Source organism: Leuciscus leuciscus, assembly GCF_965113295.1.
Source record: "Leuciscus leuciscus genome assembly, chromosome: 7".
NCBI classification, from domain to species: Eukaryota; Metazoa; Chordata; class Actinopteri; order Cypriniformes; family Leuciscidae; genus Leuciscus; species Leuciscus leuciscus.
Genome location: NC_138731.1, coordinates 30,827,869 through 30,848,400, shown reverse-complemented (window position 1 = coordinate 30,848,400; position 20,532 = coordinate 30,827,869). Strand labels below are relative to the sequence as shown.

Sequence of the window (20,532 nt, the reverse complement as noted above, 5' to 3'; positions counted from 1 at the left end):
GCGTGTGAGAGCGACTACGGGCTTACAGTAGCAGACTGCTCTCGGGGGCCTAATCTCTCTCCCTCTCTCCCTCCATCCCACCTCCTTTCATGTTCCGCCATCCTTAAGTGATGTTTCAGCCATAATGGCCTATTGAAAACCATAAGAAAACATGATACAAGCTAAAAGATGTCCACCAAGGCTTTTCAGACAGACTGAAAGGCAATGAACTATGGATGTCTGATGAAGCAGACGCATTGTTCATCAACTGTTTTTTTTTCTTCTTCTTCTTCTTTTGTAGTTTTCAACAAATTTGTCCCAAAACAAAACCCCTTTGGACACAGTTAATTTACCTTGTCAATAAAGATTTTTTATTTAATAAAGACACTTTTTTCTATTGTGTTCCAGATTATGGATTAAATTCCAAGGACAAAACCAATGAAAATGTAAAACATCTTATTTATACTTGCTTCAAGATATAAACACTTTTTTATATATAAACGCAAATCATTTGTGTTCCGTCAATTCAAACTTTATTCCTGAGGCTGCATTTAGAAATTAGATAAATATACGTATCTCTTATTAGAATATGCCTGTATTCAACTTGTATATGGGTCAATTATAAAATCTTCTTCATAATACATATTATTATATATAATAATATTCATTATATATATTCATAAAATATAAGCACTCCTGGAAGGCCTCTCAGACATTTAGATTTGAGGACCAGAACTAACTGTTGTATAGACATACACACACTGGTATTGCTATCATTATGAGGATGTTCAATAGACATCACTGTATATTCTATCTCCTAACTCTAACCCTATACCCATAACAGAAAACTTATCAAAAAATATCAAAACAGCAATAAACTGCTGAAATTTGCATGAATTAGGACCTGAGATATTATTGTCAAACAGATGAACTTTGATTCCAGTGGCCCTTAAAAAAGAAAAAAAGAGCCCTAAAGAGCCAGACTGAAGCAGCTATTGTCTGGTGAAAGCTGGCTTTCAAAGCACTAGCAACCTGCATTATCCTGTGAGGGAGGAAGCTTTCCCTTGACAAAAATTAAACCAGCTCCTACTTGGCACTTTATTATCTCTTCAACTGAGTGATTTATTGTTTGTGGAATGAAAGCAAAAGAGGAGGAAAATTACATTTTCAGCAGAGCCAGGGCTTGTTCTGCCTCTACTCCTCTATCCTGGAAGAGCTCACGACAAACAATAATGTCAGCTGTAATTGATCTGAGGTCGCCGGTTAGCCCTCCAGTAAAAGCCCACTATTTAAGCGACAATCCGCCCTGCCTGCTCCTCAGATGCTGTCTAATGAAGCTGTCCATCTCTGCTATTTACCTTCTCTTAAATGGAAGAGAAAAGATGTACTGTATGAAGCCCAGCCAGGGAAGATTTGCTTTCCTCCCGTGAAATAGGACCTGCAGATGCCGTTGGAATGTGTAATTGGCTGCAGAGTCGGAGACGGGGGTTCCAGCGCTAATTAAATGACTTGTTTCTGGCCTATCCATCTTTGTTTGCGAGCACAACGCGACGGAGCAGTGTGTTGTAAATGCTCTTATCTAAACAGACGTTCTTTTGCTCGTCCCTTTGATTTGAGGGCCAAAATCATACGCCTTTTGAAGTAGCTGTTGAATCAGGATAACAATTTAAATGGTTGGCGTTTCAGAATGGCAGATTGTTATTTTTGCAATTCCCTAAAACTGTCAAGGCTTTTGCCACAGGTTTCTCATTCTCATATTTCATTTTAATTGTAAAAATATAACCGGCTACTCATAAACTCATTCTGGCTATTACAAAGGACCTTCAACCATAAAAAAAACAGAGCTCCATCTGTGTAGAGAAGATGTTACTTCATAGGTCCTTCATAAACAGACATGCTTCTATGGTAAGGGTATAGATTGTTTTCTTTTTCCCAGAAGGCATAGCTAGTCAAGGCTGTTAAACGCTGTAACTCATTAAGGCCCGTTAGAGGAAGGTATTTCACTTTGAAGTAGCCACCCACGGTCTTTCTGTGTCATTGAGAAAAACTTTAAAGTCTTTTCTTCCTGTTTATAATCTTAATGCTAATCATAAAAATAACATCTTGAATTTGTTAATATCCTCCCCCAAAATGATAATAAAAAAAGAAACAGACCTGTACACTATCACCAACAATCACAGAGCGCTAAAAACACCCCCAGATGCTTGAGAATGTGATGTGATCTTAAGCCACAAGAACAGAGAAACTGCATCCCTTTTACTATACTCAGTCTGAAGTGAGAATGCTTAATAAGAAACAGAGGTTAAAGAAAAACATCTATTACACACTTGTGAGTGTAAAAAATAATGGCAACAAAACATCTCTGGTTTGATGAGGTAGCATAATTACGCAGACCCGCAACCCCCCACAACCATCAAAGCAAACATGTGGTAGGGATTACGGAGGAGACAGACAGTACTATTTTATTATTTATTTATTTATTTATTCTTCCTTCAGGAGGATAAAGACCCAGCAGCAGTTCTTGGCATATGATGGAGTGCTTTTGGTCACTACCTGTTTATGCAAGCTGGCCGCTAGCAAACGTATGATATAGGTTCTGATTTTGATATAGAATTATATTATTGAAGTGTTTTTATGTAAATCTAAATGGCTTAAAAATGACCAATAAATAAAAACAACATGATATTTATTCAACAAATTCATTCATTTTTTTATGTTCATTTTATGTTTATTAAAGAAAAAAAGAAAAAAGGAAAAAAGATTATATATATATAGTTTTTATTGGCCATTTTTAAGATGTAGATTTAGATTTTGTTCATGCTGGAATAAAAATAAAATAAAATAAAATAAAATAAAATAAAATAAAATAAAATAAAATAAAATAAAATAAAATAAAATAAAATAAAATAAAATAAAATAAAATAAAATAAAATAAAATAAAAAAATAAAATAAACAAACAAAATAATAATAATAATAATAATAAACGCAAATGACAAGGCTATGGGTTGGCACCACAGTTGGCACCACATATTCACTGTGATCTTGTGGTCTGGTTAACACAATTACCTGCATGTTACGAGATGCCCAGACACAGGCTTCAGGACACATCACTGAAAGCACACCCAATTTCGATTTGAATTAGGTTCAGCTTAAACGTGTCTTGTATCAGTCTCCATAAACTACTGCTGGTTTAGGGAAAGCATAAGGGAGCGAACATTACCAGCAGATGTTTCCACTGAGGGTACAATATATTCAAGTCCAATCAATAACCCCCCTCCCTGAGGGACTGTGACACCCAGCGAGAGGAGGGGTGGGGGGAATAATTTTCATCAGATACTGAGCAAAGGGTCCCGTTTAAAAAGATTGCTTTTGGTCAATGGCAAGCAGTTGTCATTTGACTTGGACTCTGAAATGAAATGTATCGAACGGTGTTATCAATCACACAGTGCAGGGGTCCATGAGACGGCTTTCCAGGGGATAAGACAGCCTCTTGCATCATCTGTTCTAATTACAAAATTAGCATCACGTTGCAGAGGCTGCATCTTTGCGTGATTCTGAAATTCATTGTGAAGGGAGATTTGTTATGTTTGTCATGCCGCTTTGGTCTTATTGAATGTGCTTAAAAGGATAGTTCACCCCAAATGGAAATAATGTCATTATTTACTCATCCTTATGCGTTTCAAACCTGTATGACTTTTTTTTTCTTTTATGAAAAAAAAAAAATGTTATGCATACAACATAAATCAATGGGGTCCAGTGTTGTTTTGGAGCACATTGACCTCATTACAGTTGTAACATTCTTCAAAATATTATTATATGTGTTTCACAAGAGACAGAAAGTTTGTCCATTTATCCAGCAATGAGAGATTACATGGAGAGAAAGTAAAATAAAAAAAATTAATAACATGATAAAAAAAAAAAATATATATATATATTTAATGATATTTTTATTCATAAAATATAAAACTAAAACTGTTTTAATTTTTAATAAATAAATAAAAACAGAGCGATATATTGAGATTTGTATACATATATTTGATACACATTTGTCCAGCAATTTGAGATTAAATGGAGAGAAAGTAAAAATAAATTAATTAATAACATGATATAATAAAATAAAAATACAATATTTAATGATATTTTTATTCATAAAATATAAAACTAAAACAGTTTTAATTTTTAATTAAAAATAAATAAAAACAGGGTGATATATTGAGATTTGTATATACATATATTTGATACACATTTGTCCAGCAATTTGAGATTACATGGAGAGAAAGTAAAAAAAAAAATCTGATTTAGCTCTATATTGTGTCTATATTTGAGACTATTTCCTTTTATATAAAGACATTTAGTGGAAACATCTGACACAAGCCAAACATAACCGAGAACTCTTTTAAGCTTTAATAAAGCAACCTTTACGCACTCAAATTTCCTCTGGGTCACTAAGAAAAGTTCAATTGCACAGATTCTTGTATTTTGTACATGTACTACATAGGCTAAATGCGGGCTACTTTGTGTAACTTGAGGCAGTGGGATGATTTGTTCTGGCAAGAAGCCTGACCCAGAGTAGGATCGCTAGTCTGGCTGGGGTTAATGGGGCTCCAGGCATGATTGATACCCGTGAGTGATAATGGCCGCGCCTTCATTTCTCATGTTCTAATTGCTGCAATGTTATTATAACTGCAATAATCATGGCAATATTCCGATTGCAGCACATCCTCTCTGTCATCATAAGGCACGGCCGTTACGCATCACACGCTGGTTTGTTTCTCTCTCGTAATTGAGTGCAGTGAGATGACCTATCGGAGGAATATTCGAAGCAGTCAAAGCGCACGCAACTTTCGCATTATGGACCCCAGAAGCTTATCGTGTGTGAAAGGTTGAATGTCATTTATTACATGTATCACATTTACACCATGTGACATTGTCTTTTCAAATTGCGCAGATCTCTTCATCCCTATCTTTGCCTCCAAAGGTCACTCAATTCCACTTATAAATGCAACCTGACAGAGATTAGTAAAGAGGGACGGGCAATGCACCACGTCTCACAACTGAATCAAACGGCTCCAAATTAATTCATCCAATTAATGAAGAACGAGCTTTAATGTTGATGAGGCCCGACAAGTAAACCGGCTACTTATTTATTTCATTTACTCTGCAGACACAAATATCTGCACGAATTTATGCCGGCTACGCTCACTGCAGTAATGTAGAGCTGTACTGCTTTTCAGAGATGATAGAGCATGATACGGATCATTACAGAAATAATGTTTAATCAATTCCCATTTTGTAATCTGTTTCTGCAGTTGTAGGCATTTGTGTACACCAGCGCTTTGCACATTTTTACACCCCACCCACCCCCTCCCCCTCTTCCAAAATCATGCATATTCAATTTTATGCTGATGCTTAACTGTCGATGCAACCGGAATTAAAACAAGCAATTCGACTTCATTAAAAAAGTAAGTGATTATCGAGTTATCTTTTTGAAATTCTATTAAAATGTGTGACGCTCTCCACTTATCTGTCACCTGCTTCCCAGGAGCACAACACACTAATAGAGGCACTCAGAAACGAATGCCCAGGAGAGGCTGCGTGTCTCTGTAAACTCAGCCCTGGTTCTCATCCCGGTCTCAGAGCTATTACCAACGCTTCCTGCCTTCCCGTGAACAGCCCTGCTGATGTTTGAGGCGAGACAAAACAGCATTCAACAATGTAAACTGACAGAGGTGAGGCGGTTTTGAAGAAACTTGCTATCTGCAATGCTAAATGCCTATGGTGGAACTCAGTCAGAGAGTAATAAGGAATGAATCATTGCCCTGGATTCTGCCGATGCGACTCAGATGTGGCTAGGAAGTGAACATGTTTTCACTGTTTAGCTGCGGGCTGGTTTTTCACTCAGCAGACTTCTGGGCAATATATCACATTTTCATACTGTATTCGTGGTGATTTAATCATCCATGCATCATGAATATGATGATGATTTTATTGCACTTTTATTTATCCAGTAAGTTTCCTGAAGAGAATGTCATTAAACTAGCTTCACGTGTCTCACGAATTGCAAGAATGTTTCTGATTGAAACTTTAGCAAAAACAAAACGCAAAACGCCATTAAGTTAAATTCCTTGAATCAGTTCATTCAATTGATTCAAAACTCTGATAAAGTTTAAATGAATCATCATTCATATTAGTCAAATACATAGAACACATTTTATTTACATATCGTTTTAGTAAAGAATTTGAATATATGAAAAAATGCCATGTGGACATTTGAATTATGATTCAAACTAATTGTTGAGTTTCATTTGCATAATCAAATGAAGTCTATTTCCTATCTTGTGTTCATCCAGTGAAAAATTGTGTTACTGTATTTTAGTTGTTGCATTAAACAATTTAAATCAACTCAGCAACAATAGATGTTCAGTAAAAAAAAAGTCCCAGAAAACATTATGATAAGAAAATCCACTTTTTAATCTAAATAGAGAAAAATAACAGAAAATCTAAAAAGAATATCATTAAATTTTTATCCATGACAAAATTTATTTATTTTTTAAAAGGATTAGTTATAACCATTTCACCCTGACTTAGATGGAGGCATGAGAAAAGAGAGGAAGAAAAAGTGAAAGTCAAAATGACAGACTCGATTTAACCAAAACTTTCTGCTGTTTGCTGTTGCCTTGCCACGTTTAGCAGTGCGAGGCCGGCAGATTGAAAAACAAAGCGCAACCCTTGTTGGATTTGTCCTTCCACAGTGTGGGATTTATTATTAGAAAGGACATAAACAGACTAATTAAATCACAGCAGTCGAGGCTGAGATGACAGCTGGTGCTGTGTGTGACCAAACAGATCCCTATCAAAGAGCAGGAGGCATTGCTCACTCAATCCGTCCTCTATGGGGAGCTATTTTAAGAGGCCCGGCATTGAGCACGAACGCTTTATGCTAAATGAGGGCTCAATGTACAAGCTGGCTGATTATAAAGACGCGACACGGCCCCGATGCATGATGGATGTGCATGCTGTAAAGACAATGGGTTTAGGGTCTATGTTTTTTGATAGGTGTTGAGGAAATGTGACAGCGCTCATCAGAAAGATATCGCACTGCCACCGACTTCCTCTGTGTCAGTTAAAAGCGTCGAGTGCTTGACGCAGTGATGCATTGAATTTATGACGAGATCGCTCTTGACAGTGTAACAAGTACAATAAGAGGGACGAGTCTTACAGTTATTAATGTGTTTGGAAGCTTATCCATATGGTTAAGTGCATAATAAGACTGCTTCAGAGACGGTTCGCTCCCCTTTGAAGTGATTCTTCATCTCATGCAATCATGCATCGAAAAGGGTAATTCTGCGGACAAATTTATACATTTTGAGTAATTAGTACAAGATTTGAAACACCACCGGTTGATTGGTTGCACATGTGAAACCACCGATGAGAAGAAAATATGGTTTTAACAAGTCAATAATGGCAAGTGCAATGAAAACAACTTAATCAATGGCACTGCAACGTTTGCAAACAAGAGCTTGAATTATAACACCAATAATTGATTCCCCTCCTCCCCGCTGTTTTTTTTCCTTTCCCTCCCGTGATGTCATTTCCAATCGATTCCTTCCTGTGTACAATGATGAGAAGTTTCCCGAGTTTGTTTTTTCGCTCTGACTCTTTCACCCGCTCCACCAATGGAAATTTGCAAGCTGCACTAGCAGCTTAACCAAAAAGGATTAACTCCCATATCCAACCGAGAACACAGATAATGCTCGGTAATTGGTAAAAAATGAAGATGAATGGGACAGCAAGATAAGGACCAATTAGCTCCTCCACGCTTACAGCTGCGGTCTCTCTACAGATCCATCTCTTGAGTGCTGGCCTCCTCTGCCAGAAGAAGCCTGGCGGAATTAGCGGCCTGACCTCATCGATGGTGGGAAGCCCACCCATCATCTCCCCCCATCACTTTCAATTCTGTCCCTAACATAGACACCTGTCACCGGCCCTGACGTGACAGGTTTGCGCTCCCCCACGTCCCCCAAAATGCTAAACGCCAGATCTGGGCCAGGTCTGAGCACGCTAACTCGCTAAATCAGAGAAACCCACACAAGCACGTGCACACATACATGCCTGAAAGTTTGTCGCTTATTTCATTATGGCAGCATCATCTGGTTGGTGATACACACAATTCCCCCATCTAATTACGGAGAGGATTTAAGGTCCATTAACGTTGCCGTGGCAAGGAATCAGATGCAAAATGGCACCCAGTGGCCACCAAGAGAGGGATTCTTTTCACCTCCTTCCATTTCTTAACCTGAAGGCAGCAAATGCATGAGTCACGAAACGGGAAAGAAATAAATAAAAATGAATGGAAAAAAATCAAACAATTCATCATGCTGAAAAGGGCAGGTGTTGGTTTTGGTTCAGGTCTATTCAATGCGAGAGAACGGATCACTGTTTGCTTGTCTTCCAGGCACATGTTTTGCTTGGTTTGTGATCTTGAATTGTGCCGTTTCCTGTGAGTCAATGGAACAATCCACATTGTAAGAGAAGGGAACCCCCCACCTCCCTGAAAAAAATGCTGGGGAAGAATCAAAAGGGAAGCGAGCGCTAAGCTTAATCACGTTCACCACCTCCTTTCTCGCTTAGGCTGTTTGGCTATTTGGCTCCAATTTTAACTGGCTGACTGTTTCTCTCTGTTTTTGTAATTAATAATAGTGATGCAAGCCGGCGAGAGTTATTGAGCTGAATATTTAATGCAGAAGAAACATTAGCCCATCCAATTTGCATCAACATCAACAAGTCCGGAGAAGAGTACAATGTCCTTCACACACTTAATATCAGCCTGTCTCTACTTCAGACTAAATCTATTCTGCTCTAAACTGAGAATCTCAATCAGAATATATATCATTGAAGGAATAGAGTATTTATATAAAAAAAAATATATATATAATATAAAAAGTAGAAGCAACTACCAAGCAACCATCAACAAAACCATTGCAATGCTGGGAATACCCTTGCAGTGGCCACTTTTTCACCACTCACAAAACAAATAAACACACACACGCACACACACACACACACACACACACACACACACACACACACACACACACACACACACACACACACACACACACACACACACACACACACACACACACACACACACACGTTGGTGCACCTATGATTATTAGGACATTCCATAGGAGTAATGTTTTTTATACTGTACAAACTGTATATTATATCCCCTTACACTAACCCTACCCAAGAAAACTTTATGCATTTTTACATTTTTAATAAAACATTGTTTAGTATGTTTTTTAAGCCATTTTAATTACGAGGACTCAGGAAATGTCCTCATAAACTAGGTTTACGTTGTAATACCAGTGTAATACCCATGGCCTTATACAAATTGGTGTCCTCATAAACTATATAAAAAACACACACACAAACACACTTAATATCTTATTCTTAATAATAATAATTTCTATGATGATGATGATTATTGTTATTGGTGGTGTTGCCCCTAGTGACATTTAGAAAAATAATTACACTTTCATGTAAGCAAGTGTCTCTAAATAAAACCTCATAGCAAGAGCAGCTGTTTTAATATGCTCACTTCCTGCTCATGACATTGTCCACCCCAGTCTAGAGTGTTTAACTGAGTTCCTCTGCTCTAAAGTCATCCCTATATCTGTCAAATGATTTCAGACTCTGGACTCCAGCTGCAAAAAGCGCCTATAAGCAGGACATAATAGGCATTCACAGCCCAAAACCATTAGAGCCAATCACGAGGCTCAGAAAGGCAGAAGTCAGCAGAGCACCGCAGCTAAGAGTTTATTTTCACAGTTGTGTGTTTTCTCTGGCACTCTTTTAAAACACCCCGATGCGATATCACTCTCTCGGTTCTCTGGCGAAATGACCTTTCCGTTTTAATGCAGTAATGATCCGGAGCAGTGAGGGAATTCGCTGGGAGACGGGAATGGAAAACACTGTCTATTTCACTTAAAAACCTAATTTATGTTGCAATTAAAGGCTGAAAGGAGCTTGTTTCTCCCCTCTGGCTGGCTGAATAGAAGCAGCTATATTTCGCCCTCTTATCATGCGGGTGACTCCTATTGGCCACCCCGTCACAGGAGAGTGCTTGATATAAACAAGAGATTGCACTGACATCCAGTAATCAATATTAGGATGGCTTCAGTACCAAACATAATTTGTCTCGGCCTCCGTTCTTTTGACCAAACCGAGCATTAATTTAAATCATAAATCTGGGAGTGATTTAAATCCCGGAATGAGAGGCCCGCCTGCCTTTAATGATTTATTTTCTACATTTCTGCAAGCGAGAGATTTGTCCATACGCGGTGACAGGTCACCTTCAAACGCCAGAGGTAGACTGTTCATCACCATGCAGACTAGCATCTCATCGCTGCGAGTAAATATTAAAGTAAAAGAATCCAATTGATTGTGGATGGGCCGGAGAGGCGTCTCAGCCATATATTTCACTCAGAGCTTCTAATGCCTCTCTAGTTCGGCTCCTTCGCTCACCGCTGGGCCTGAAATTATTATTCTTCAGGGAGTCTGCATGCTCAAGGTTACAATTTAAATTGTAAAAAGATAAAAACAGTTTCTTATTAGCCCCATTGCCGCAGCCTCGCCTATTCCGATTCGCATTTATCTTTATTTCGGTGACCTCGCGGCCCCCCGCCGCCGTTCGCTGTTAGATGACCTCAGCTCCGCGCGGCTTCCTTTCGATAAATCTGCTTAGAGCGCACCGTGTTTTGCCAAAACTCCTAGTGTCAAATGCAGCTGGGAAAGCCTCGACGCAGGGTGGATATTCACAATGGAAATTACACACGCACAGTTCAGCTCTGGGATTATGGTAACTGAATCATTTGTAATGGATTTGTGGTTTAATATAACAGTGTAATTTCCACAAAAAATGGCTTTAAGTAATGTTGCAAAGAGAGAGAGGAAAAAATCTGAATGTATCTGAGAAACGATTAATTGGAGCGGGGGACATTCAAAACTAATTTTCTTCACCAAATTGAATTAGCGGCTCGCTTAATAGCTATTAGCTTTGGGATAAAGTGCTCATGGATGCATTTGATGTGTAGCTACTTTAAAAGTGCATTACCTGCTAATGATGAATTTGGAATCAACCAAACAAACTGACTACTCAAAACAAGTTTACACAAAGCTTTCTAGTTTTATCCAGATTTGGTATGGTTTGCCGTTTGATCTGCATTTAAGTGAGCTTAAGGACATATTTTCATAGATAAATAGAATGAATTATGTTTAGTTTGATAACAGCAGATCAGTTTGTTCTTAAAGGCATAGTTCACTCAGAATTGTCATTCCAAAACTGTAAATCTGACTTTCTTTTAGGGAACGAACAAACAAAACAAACAAAAAAAACATTTCTTACTGTCTTACTGAAAAATGTGGACCTTTGATCTACTGACTTTTATTGTGTGGATGTAAACAGTTAAATTCTTCAAAATATTTTCTTTTGTGTTTCAAAGAAGAAAGAAAGTCATACAGGTTTGTAACAACAAGAGGGTCAGTAAATAATGACAACATTTTCATTTTTGGGTGAACTATCCCTTTAAGTGATGAAAATTCAGTCATCATTTACTCACCCTAATTTCTTTCTTCTGCTGAACACAAAAGAAGATATTTTGAAGAATGTCAGTAACCAAACAATTGATGGGCCCCATTGACTTCAATGTTTTTTTTGTTTTGTTTTTATACCATGGAAGTCAATGGGGCCCATCAACTGTTTGGTTAACCATATTCTTCAAAATATCTTCTTTTGTGTTCAGCAGAAGAAAGACATTCATGCAGGTTTGGAACAACTCATTTTTGGGTAAACATAAATGGGTACACTTTGGGTTTGATTTGAAACCCTGATCAAACTGGCATTGAAAGCTCTGAGCGCTTCTGGTCAGTTTCTGGTCATCTGAGTGGACAGCACTAAATAAAGGTGTAAATGGGGTCCAAAACACTTTGCGAAATGCTCAAACTATATGTGGAGGAAATGGAAAACACATGACCACATCGCATTCTGCCCTGATGAGTCCCACCAACTCATGTGCCAATCAAAAAACGTGCCAAAACAAGTATTTTAAACTTTGTATCTACATGTGGCTTTAAAAGAAAATAAACTTCTAGTTGAAAATTTGGGAAGCAAATACATTTGCATGCACAAGACTTTACAGAACATCTCCGACATGTCTGATGTTAACATGCAGTGACAGGTCATGTTGGTTAAATTGGTTAAATTGTTAAATCAAACAAATTTCTTCTTTTTTCCCACTTTATTAATAATTTTGTATTAATATTTAGTATTAAATAAGGGACCCTCCCCTCAAAATCTGATCACAAGCAGTCGCAGAAGACACATTTGAGAAGCATGTTACTCCCAGGTGTAAACAGCCATGTGTCTTGCCTGACCACTTGTGACGGGTTGCGAGACGGCTGTTAACAGGGCCTGCATTCAGTGTGAGTCATGCTGCTGGTGGATGGTGACTCACCCACACTAGAGCTGAGGTCTCCGTTTTCTGAGTCGGCCCCGTGCTGGGTGTTGCTACCATGGTAGCTGCTCATCACCTCCAGTTTGATCTTCTTCACCTTCATGGCCTCTGCAATAGCAGCGTTGGTGGCGGCCGCAGCGGCTGCAGCAGCGGCTGTGAGACCTGCAGATAGAGGACAGAAAGATGGAGTCACTGCATCACAAGGGTTCAGCTCAAATGGACCTAAAACAAAGGTATGATCAAAAAATGCTTCTAGAAAAGACATTGTGCAGGAATTTCAAGGGGGATAAGAGACAGTAACATGAGAATAACACGTTCCAAATTTTAAAAGGGAAAAAATCTATTTGAAATTTGATGCATTAAATGAATAAAAAAGTGACAGTAAAGACATTTATAATGCAGACAAATATTTTTATTTCAAATAAATGCTGTTCTTTTGAACTTTCTAAAAATGTTTCCACAAAAAATTAATCACAACTGTTTTTAACATGTTTATTGAGCACAAAGTCAGCATATTAGAATGATTTCTGAAGGATCATGTGACACTAAAGACTGGAATAATGGTTGCTGAAAATTCAGCTGTGCCATCACAGAAATAAATTACATTTATATTTACATGTATATATAACAAAATAAAAAAGTTATTCTAAATTGTAATAATATTTCACAAAATGACTGTTTTCACTGTATTTTTCTGAATAAAAGTTGTGAAGAAAAATTGTACTGACCCCAAATGTTTGGCTGTACTGTATTATAATATTGGGTCTAAAAAATAAATGTAAAAATAAAATAAAATAAAAATCGATATTCATTTTGAGATTTGCTAAAGCTAACATCATAAATGTATCCTATTGTGTTTAAATATTACCTTTAGTGAGCATCAAATGACCGCAAAGGTAATCTAAATGTAAAAATAGAGGAAATAAACATGCATAATTAAATATCCAATATCAATACATTATGTAATAAGGCACAATAACAATTTTACACTCATGTTTTTGAAATCACACATTACTTTGAGTATGGCTTTACCTCAGAAAGAAGGGGGGAAAACTGCTTTTCGCTCTATAACAGTTTGACAGTCTTTTCTCCCATCACTAGCCTAACTCAGTCTAGCACTGCGTCTTAACTAGAGCAGATCATTTGCATCCCATCACCGACAGTAGCTTTGCTGTTTTTGATTACACAGCTGGCCCCATTGGACTGATGCAACATTTTCAGCTGGAAGCCTCACTGTCATGAACGTCTTCTCTGATTTCCATCTCTTTTTCTCTCTAAATGCAAAGATGACGCCGTTGAGCTTTGATGGTGACAGATGGAATCAGGAGTACATATCAGGACTGACATGTTGCCATGGTTTCTGTTTGTAAATAAACGGGTGGGGATGTACGACAAAGTGAAAACAAACAGTCTGTAACAGTGGGAAACCGAAGAAGACGCGCTCAAATATGCACACATACACACACAAATGTCTGTAACATCTCAAACACACGCACATTAAACGGCAAATCCATTGTCATTCCCTCTGAATGAAGAGGAACGCTGCAATTCAAAGTCTTTTGGCTCCAGTGGCAATATTACATTTTTTTCCCCCATTGTTTGATTTGTTTAAAAGGAGCACAGTGGAGATGGAGAGATTGGATAAAGAACTGACTCGCTGTCATTTACTCTTTTTCAATGACAAAACACCTGAAAGACTCGCAGAAAGTAAAAGGAGGATCCTTGAAAGAGACCTTGAATCCATGAATGAAGATTAATGAAACGATGTGAATGGATGAATCAAAGCTGAGCTTTTTTTCCAGCACTGTTCGGTGAATCCTGTGAACGCAGTCTCATTTTGTACGTACAGTGTATTGAAAATGGTTACAGTACAATAACCTAATTTATGAGGCAAAGTGGATTCTGGGATAGGGGCTGAGCAACGTCATGACACTACAAAATATTAAATATCGTGACTGAATGTCACAACTGAATTTTTTTTCCTGTTTAAATGCATAATTTAAACAGATCTGTATCCTGCATATTTAATGATTATTATCCTCTTAATTCATTTAAAATGAGTCCAATTAATTTCAAGATATGCCAATCAATTAATTGCATACTAATATGGAAAAAAATAAACCCCAAAATATCCTCAACATTATAGGTGGAAGATAAATAAAACACTGAATAGGCAATACAAAAATTACTTTACGTTACAAGTCAACAATTATATGTTTTCTTTCCAAACATAGGCCAGTCATTTGTCGCTAAATTGACAGACATTATATGTTTCGCTTTTTAGCAAACTAATTAAAAAGATGCAGCCAGTTTTTAAAATGTAAAACTCCTCTTATGTACCAATCAGTGACACGCTCATAGTTTGGCTTTCGTTTTCCCCCACATGAGGGAAGCCAATTGGCAAATTCATCATCACTAAAGTGTCACTTTCACTGACATGACTCGACTGCGGCCATTTGGCCACTGTCTCCTTTCCTGAGCGCGAAGAGAACGGGAAAAAGAAAGATATTGAACATGTGGCTTTAATACGCCACCTTGCCTCCCCAGCAGCAGACAGGCAGATGGTGTGAGCAACACTGCATGCCACCGGCTTTCTGGGCTTGTTTGCATTTTAAAGTACATCAGTACCATATTGATGAATCGTATACACTGTGTCGGAGTGGCCGCTCTCGTTTGCTGTTGTATATTCATGCCCTACAGCTGCGGAGGGGATCTACCTCACCCCCCCCTCCACTCATAATAAATATGGCCTCCAGTCGCACCGAAGGTCAATCTTCATTTGCGTCTAATGGGAGAGAGTCAACTGTTTTCTAAATGAGATGTATGCGTAGAAGAGACCTGGAGAAATAAATAAATAAATAAAAGAATAAAATCACCTTCTGGTTGCTTGTGTGAAAAGCCGGGCACTTGAGTTGCTTTTGCCAGAATTTTTACTTCAACAATTAAGCACTTCAATAATGCATTAAACATCCGTCGTATTCATTTATCAACTAAAATGGACATGGTGATACGTAATGTCCTGCAGGTATGGATGTTATCAATAAACAGCTTAAAAACAATTCCCTGCTTAATTAGCCTATTACAATATAGACCAGTGGCTCCCAGCTGGTGGATTGTGACCCAAAAATGGTAAAGTCAACGACTGCAAGGAAAAAAAAACATATGCTGCTACTAAACATTTGTTGTACATAGTTATGATAGCAAAATAAATAGTTTTGTCAAATGCTGTATAAAGGCAAAAGACCAATTAAACTCAGTCAAAAACGGAATAATATTAATAATAATAAAATGAATGAATCAATCAATCAATCAATCTTCAAAAACAAAACCATACAAGTAAAAATTAGATGAAACCCAAACCACATTAAATATGGGTTTACTCGCAGCAAGGATAAACATGGTTTGTGGCAACCATGCTTTGGAGATAATATATAATTAGATAATAAAATCATAAACAACAACTGTGAAATATATTATTATGGAAATAAAAAACATAAAAAAAAAAAATAATTGTGCTTTTTATGTGATTTTTAAACCATTCTGGTACTGCACTGAGCCACTACTTGATGTAAAATGTAAAATCTGGATCCTGAAGCAGTCAAAAACCAGTTGAGAGCCACTGCTACACCTACAAGCAATGTCTATGGGTCCTCTTCAACATTATCATTCACTATTGTTCCAGAGAGATAGTTTAGTTCATTAGATCACAAATAACTTCCATCATAGGCTACAATGGGTTTGACTGTAACATCTACATCAGAGTACCCATCCACAAACTGTTCTTCACATCAGCAACAAGTCCACTCGTAGTGCCCGTGCACGTCTGAGCATCACAACGAGCAACCCACTCCTTCTTCAATTAGCATTCATTAGTATGCCAAGCACCAATAGCAGATCGCAATGTTTCGACTTTTGAAAGTCACCTTTAGATTCAGACCCACATGTCTGTTTTTTTTTTCACAGACACAAGGATCTCTTCAGCCACATATAAACAGCCAAACATAAAAGAGAACGAGCGGGCAGACGGGGCGCAAGACGGGGCGTGGGGAGGGGACAAATAAAGAATCACTTGGTACTGTCATACTGCGCACAAAACAGCAAATAATAGAGATGGGGTCTGATCGTAGCCCTTGGAGCAGCTGTCATATTAAATAATAATGAAGGATCTATTAATATGCAAAGGAACCAGCAGCAGACTGGCTTAATGCTGTCATGCCTCTGAATATTGTCAGAATGTTCATTATTAATTAACATGCGGGCTGCCCCATACCTGCTCAATGTCAGAACATTCTTATAACAAATAAGAAATGTATGTGCCTCCTTCCACTAATAGTGTAATTAAATTAAGATCAGATTAACTTCACATCAGTACACAAAGAGTGACTTAGCCATGCTTATGATAAGAAAGTGCTTATCTACTGACTCAATGGTGCGCGCTCCTAATAGAGATCAAGGCTAAATGTGACTATTTACTCAGTATATTTGCAGAAATGAGCACTGTTTCAGTGACTATTGAGGACCGATCGCACACACAAAGCTGAGGTTGTGCCAATGAGGACTGGGTGAATTAATGCATCTGAATTGTTCCGTCTGCACTGGAGCCAAATACAGCACATCAATTATAAGCTGCCGACACTCGGTTGAGGAGAGTCACATTAGAGTTGACTGATCTGTTTATGACAGTGTAATCTTGCATCTGCGTGAAGGCCTCATGTTTCATTAACCTCTTTTTGTGTCTATTCTCCCAGTCTTGCTGCATTTCTAGTTGATTGTGTCCACCTAATGACAGACTGATGGAATGATACTCTGATGCCATTACCTGAATAGCTGTAAAACACTGTTCACTGTACATTTGACAAAGTGTCTACAGTATATATAAAAACACTGTATACACAAATACATATATGTTGTATATTTGAATATATTATAAAATCGATTTTTTTTTTTTCTGGCAAAGCTGAATTTTTTGCATAATATCTCCAGTCTTCAGTGTCACATGATCTATCAGAAATCATTCTAATATAATTACTTCCTTTTCAAGAACTTTTCTCATTAATATCAATGTTGAAAACAGTTGTGCTATATTTTTCTGAAAACTGTGATAAAAAAATAAAAAAATCAGGATGAATATAAACTTTAAAATAACAGCATTTATTTGAAATAGAAACCTTTGTAACATTATAAGTGTTGTACTGTCACTTTCGGTCAATAAATTACATTCTTGCTGCGTGTATTAAGTTCTTTTTTTTATCTTACCACAGACTTTTGAATGGTATATGTAAATAATGTCATATTATATATCCATTTCATGGTTCTTATTTCTGTCAAACCCAGAGCAAATGACCTGTAAGATTTCATCTATATTTCATACAATATTTCTGGTGAGTAATTTCTGGTCAATATAACAGTAATCTGAGACCAACAGAGAGATAAAAATGGCTCTATTTTAGCAGTGTAACTGTGATGCTAAATGCAACTGGAAGGAAAACATCTCAAGTGCTGCGTTAACAGCGTTGTGCACAAAGGCCCTGAACATTTGCCAACATTACAAATACACTCTTTTATGATGAAGTTACATCAACAACAACAACAAAAACGACCACTTCATGCTGTTTTGAGCTGTTGTCTACATTTGCTCTCCCAATCCTGGTGCTGGTCAAGATAACTGGGATCCAAGAACCGAATGCGAGCAACTCTCATTGCATCTACTCATTGTATGCCGCTTCATCAAACAACCGAAGACCCTTACAAACTTGATTGTATAAAATGTTACTTTTCTTCAGATGTTTCAACCAAAATGTCAAGATCAGAGCCTCTTCTCATGGTTTAAAGGCCTGGATATCAAAGGGTTTTTGTCATGGTTTCTCAGGACTAAATAAGAGAAAACTCATCCTGGGCTCTCCCACTGGCCTTTAAGTTCATGTTTCTAAACAAGACACTGATAGGCTGACCTCACTCAAACATAAAGGCAGGGTTGAGGGTTCCTACACATTTTCCATTTCAAAATTCCATACTTTTCCAGACTCACATTTTCAAACCTCTCTATAGATTTTCAGACCATATTTAACATAAATGACTCATCCAGCATTGTGTTCAGCTTTATATTTGGTATATAGAAGTCATCTATAAATATTTGTATTTTCTCAGGGGTTTTTTTTCATTGATTTTCTCGAAGTGACAACCTACAGAGCCACTAAAATAAAAAAATAAAAAAATAAAAATACAGATTTTTGCATGCACACGAGAAACTTTTTTGTGCCCTCGAGAAACTATTCACATTTTCTGCATGTTTATGCATTACAATTTTTTATTTTATATATACTATAACCATTTCCTTTGTGCGTTACTGCCATCTCAAGGCCTAATGTCCAATTTAACGCATCCTCTGTGGCGGTGGAGAAACCATGTCGCGAAATGGGCTGATGGCATTTGCCAAGTTCAAGGGTCTATAAAAAAGACTGGTATTGTAAAGCAAAATTTGGCTTTTCATATTTCAAGGCATTAGGTCTACTTTAGGATTCCTTAAATCAAATTCCATACTTTTCCAAACTGCATAGGAACACTGTAAAGGGGCAGTTAGACGCAGTTTCCCAAGCAGAATGTTTCACTAATGCTTCAGCGGCATCATTCAAGATGACCAGTTCTGTTGCCAATCTGGAATTTCAATAGTTTCCTCCTCAGAAATGTCAGATTGCATATCAGATTGCAAAAGAAATAAAATACAGGAAATAAATTAGGTTTGTGCATAAACTATTTTAGATTAGTGCCTCATTCGATTCAAGTTTTTACATTTACATTTTAAGCATTTGATATACACTTATATTCAAAGCAACACTCAAGTTACATGTTTTAATGCATTCCCTGTTAACTGGACCCATGACTTTGGTGTTGCTAGCGCTATTGCTCTATTGTTTGAGCTACAGTATAAGCTGAAAATTATAAATATTGTTTATAAATATTGTTGTGTTTGAGATGTTGCAAAAGAGTGGTGGACAAATACACGACTACATTGTGACATACTTAAATGTGCTGGTAAATTAAAATTGAAATACAGACTAAATATAATTTGGATATATTTCTTAACAATTCATTAAAGATATCACTTTATAACAACTTTCATTTATGTGCCTTCAAGTAAAGTTGGAAATTTCATAATTACAAGCACACGAAAGTCATATTTACAAGTGGGAAACTGGGAATTCTAGATGATACACGAGTTACAGAGTATGACGTTGGAAGGGACATGTCGACTTGAAAAATAGTAGAAAACAGATCTATAATCTAAATATAGCCAGCGCCGGCATTTTTTTTTATCATTTTCATAAAAGTTTCATGGCCCCCAGAATATTTTGTTGTATGAATATTTAAACATGCAAAACGTCAAAAGAAAGAACGGATCCTCTGGTTTCAAACAAAATCAAAAACGTTTTATTCTAGCTTCATCCATTCCTTTTTTATCAACACTTGAATGTGGGAAAGTTTAATAAAAAAAAGCAACATTTTGAGCAAAAAGCTGAGAAAATCACATTTTTGTCAAAGACTACATCTAGATCGGATTCAGAATGAGGATCAAAACATAGATGGAGTAGATCGAGTCCATCAACACCACCAAAGCTTTCACAGTCCTATACCACTTCCTGGGTCGACATTTCATTCAGTAATATTAGTCAGTTTTGATTTTTATGCTGTTTAATGTTGATGATTTTGCATATACATCTGCTTACAAATTCTATAGCTTGTTTCTGCTTTTTCTTCACATGTGTTTTATTTAGGATATTCAGTACTCTTTCAGAAGATGCGTAATAGCGCCCCCTACCATATAACAGTGAAAACACGGAATGATGGAAATTTCCGTCAATGGCGAGGAAGAGTTACCGTTCTAACATTATATAATTCTTACCACATGATTAAATAAGATGACTGGTCAGTGTTAGTGCTAACAATGTCCAAATATTAAGTTATATTTCTAGGGAACACGCATACAGAGAAAATGCATAGCTTAGTTGCATTCGATAAAGTAAATGCTTGTAAATG

At 37.1% G+C, this 20,532-nt stretch overlaps 1 protein-coding gene across 8 annotated transcripts in view; it reads right to left on the bottom strand.

Annotated features, from left to right (window-relative positions):
* Positions 1–20,532, bottom strand: part of dachd (dachshund d) — a 109,076-nt gene that overhangs the window by 33,966 nt on the left and 54,578 nt on the right. For 5 of the 8 annotated variants that reach the window (XM_082176552.1, XM_082176551.1, XM_082176556.1 and 2 more), the window contains exons 3-4: positions 13,367–13,399; positions 12,499–12,660 (exon numbers count right to left, since the gene is read on the bottom strand). In XM_082176552.1, coding sequence (XP_082032678.1) covers positions 12,499–12,660; positions 13,367–13,399 — 195 coding nt within the window. The remainder of the gene's footprint in view (positions 1–12,498; positions 12,661–13,366; positions 13,400–20,532) is intronic. The other 3 variants (XM_082176553.1, XM_082176558.1, XM_082176557.1) reach the window with 1 other exon arrangement.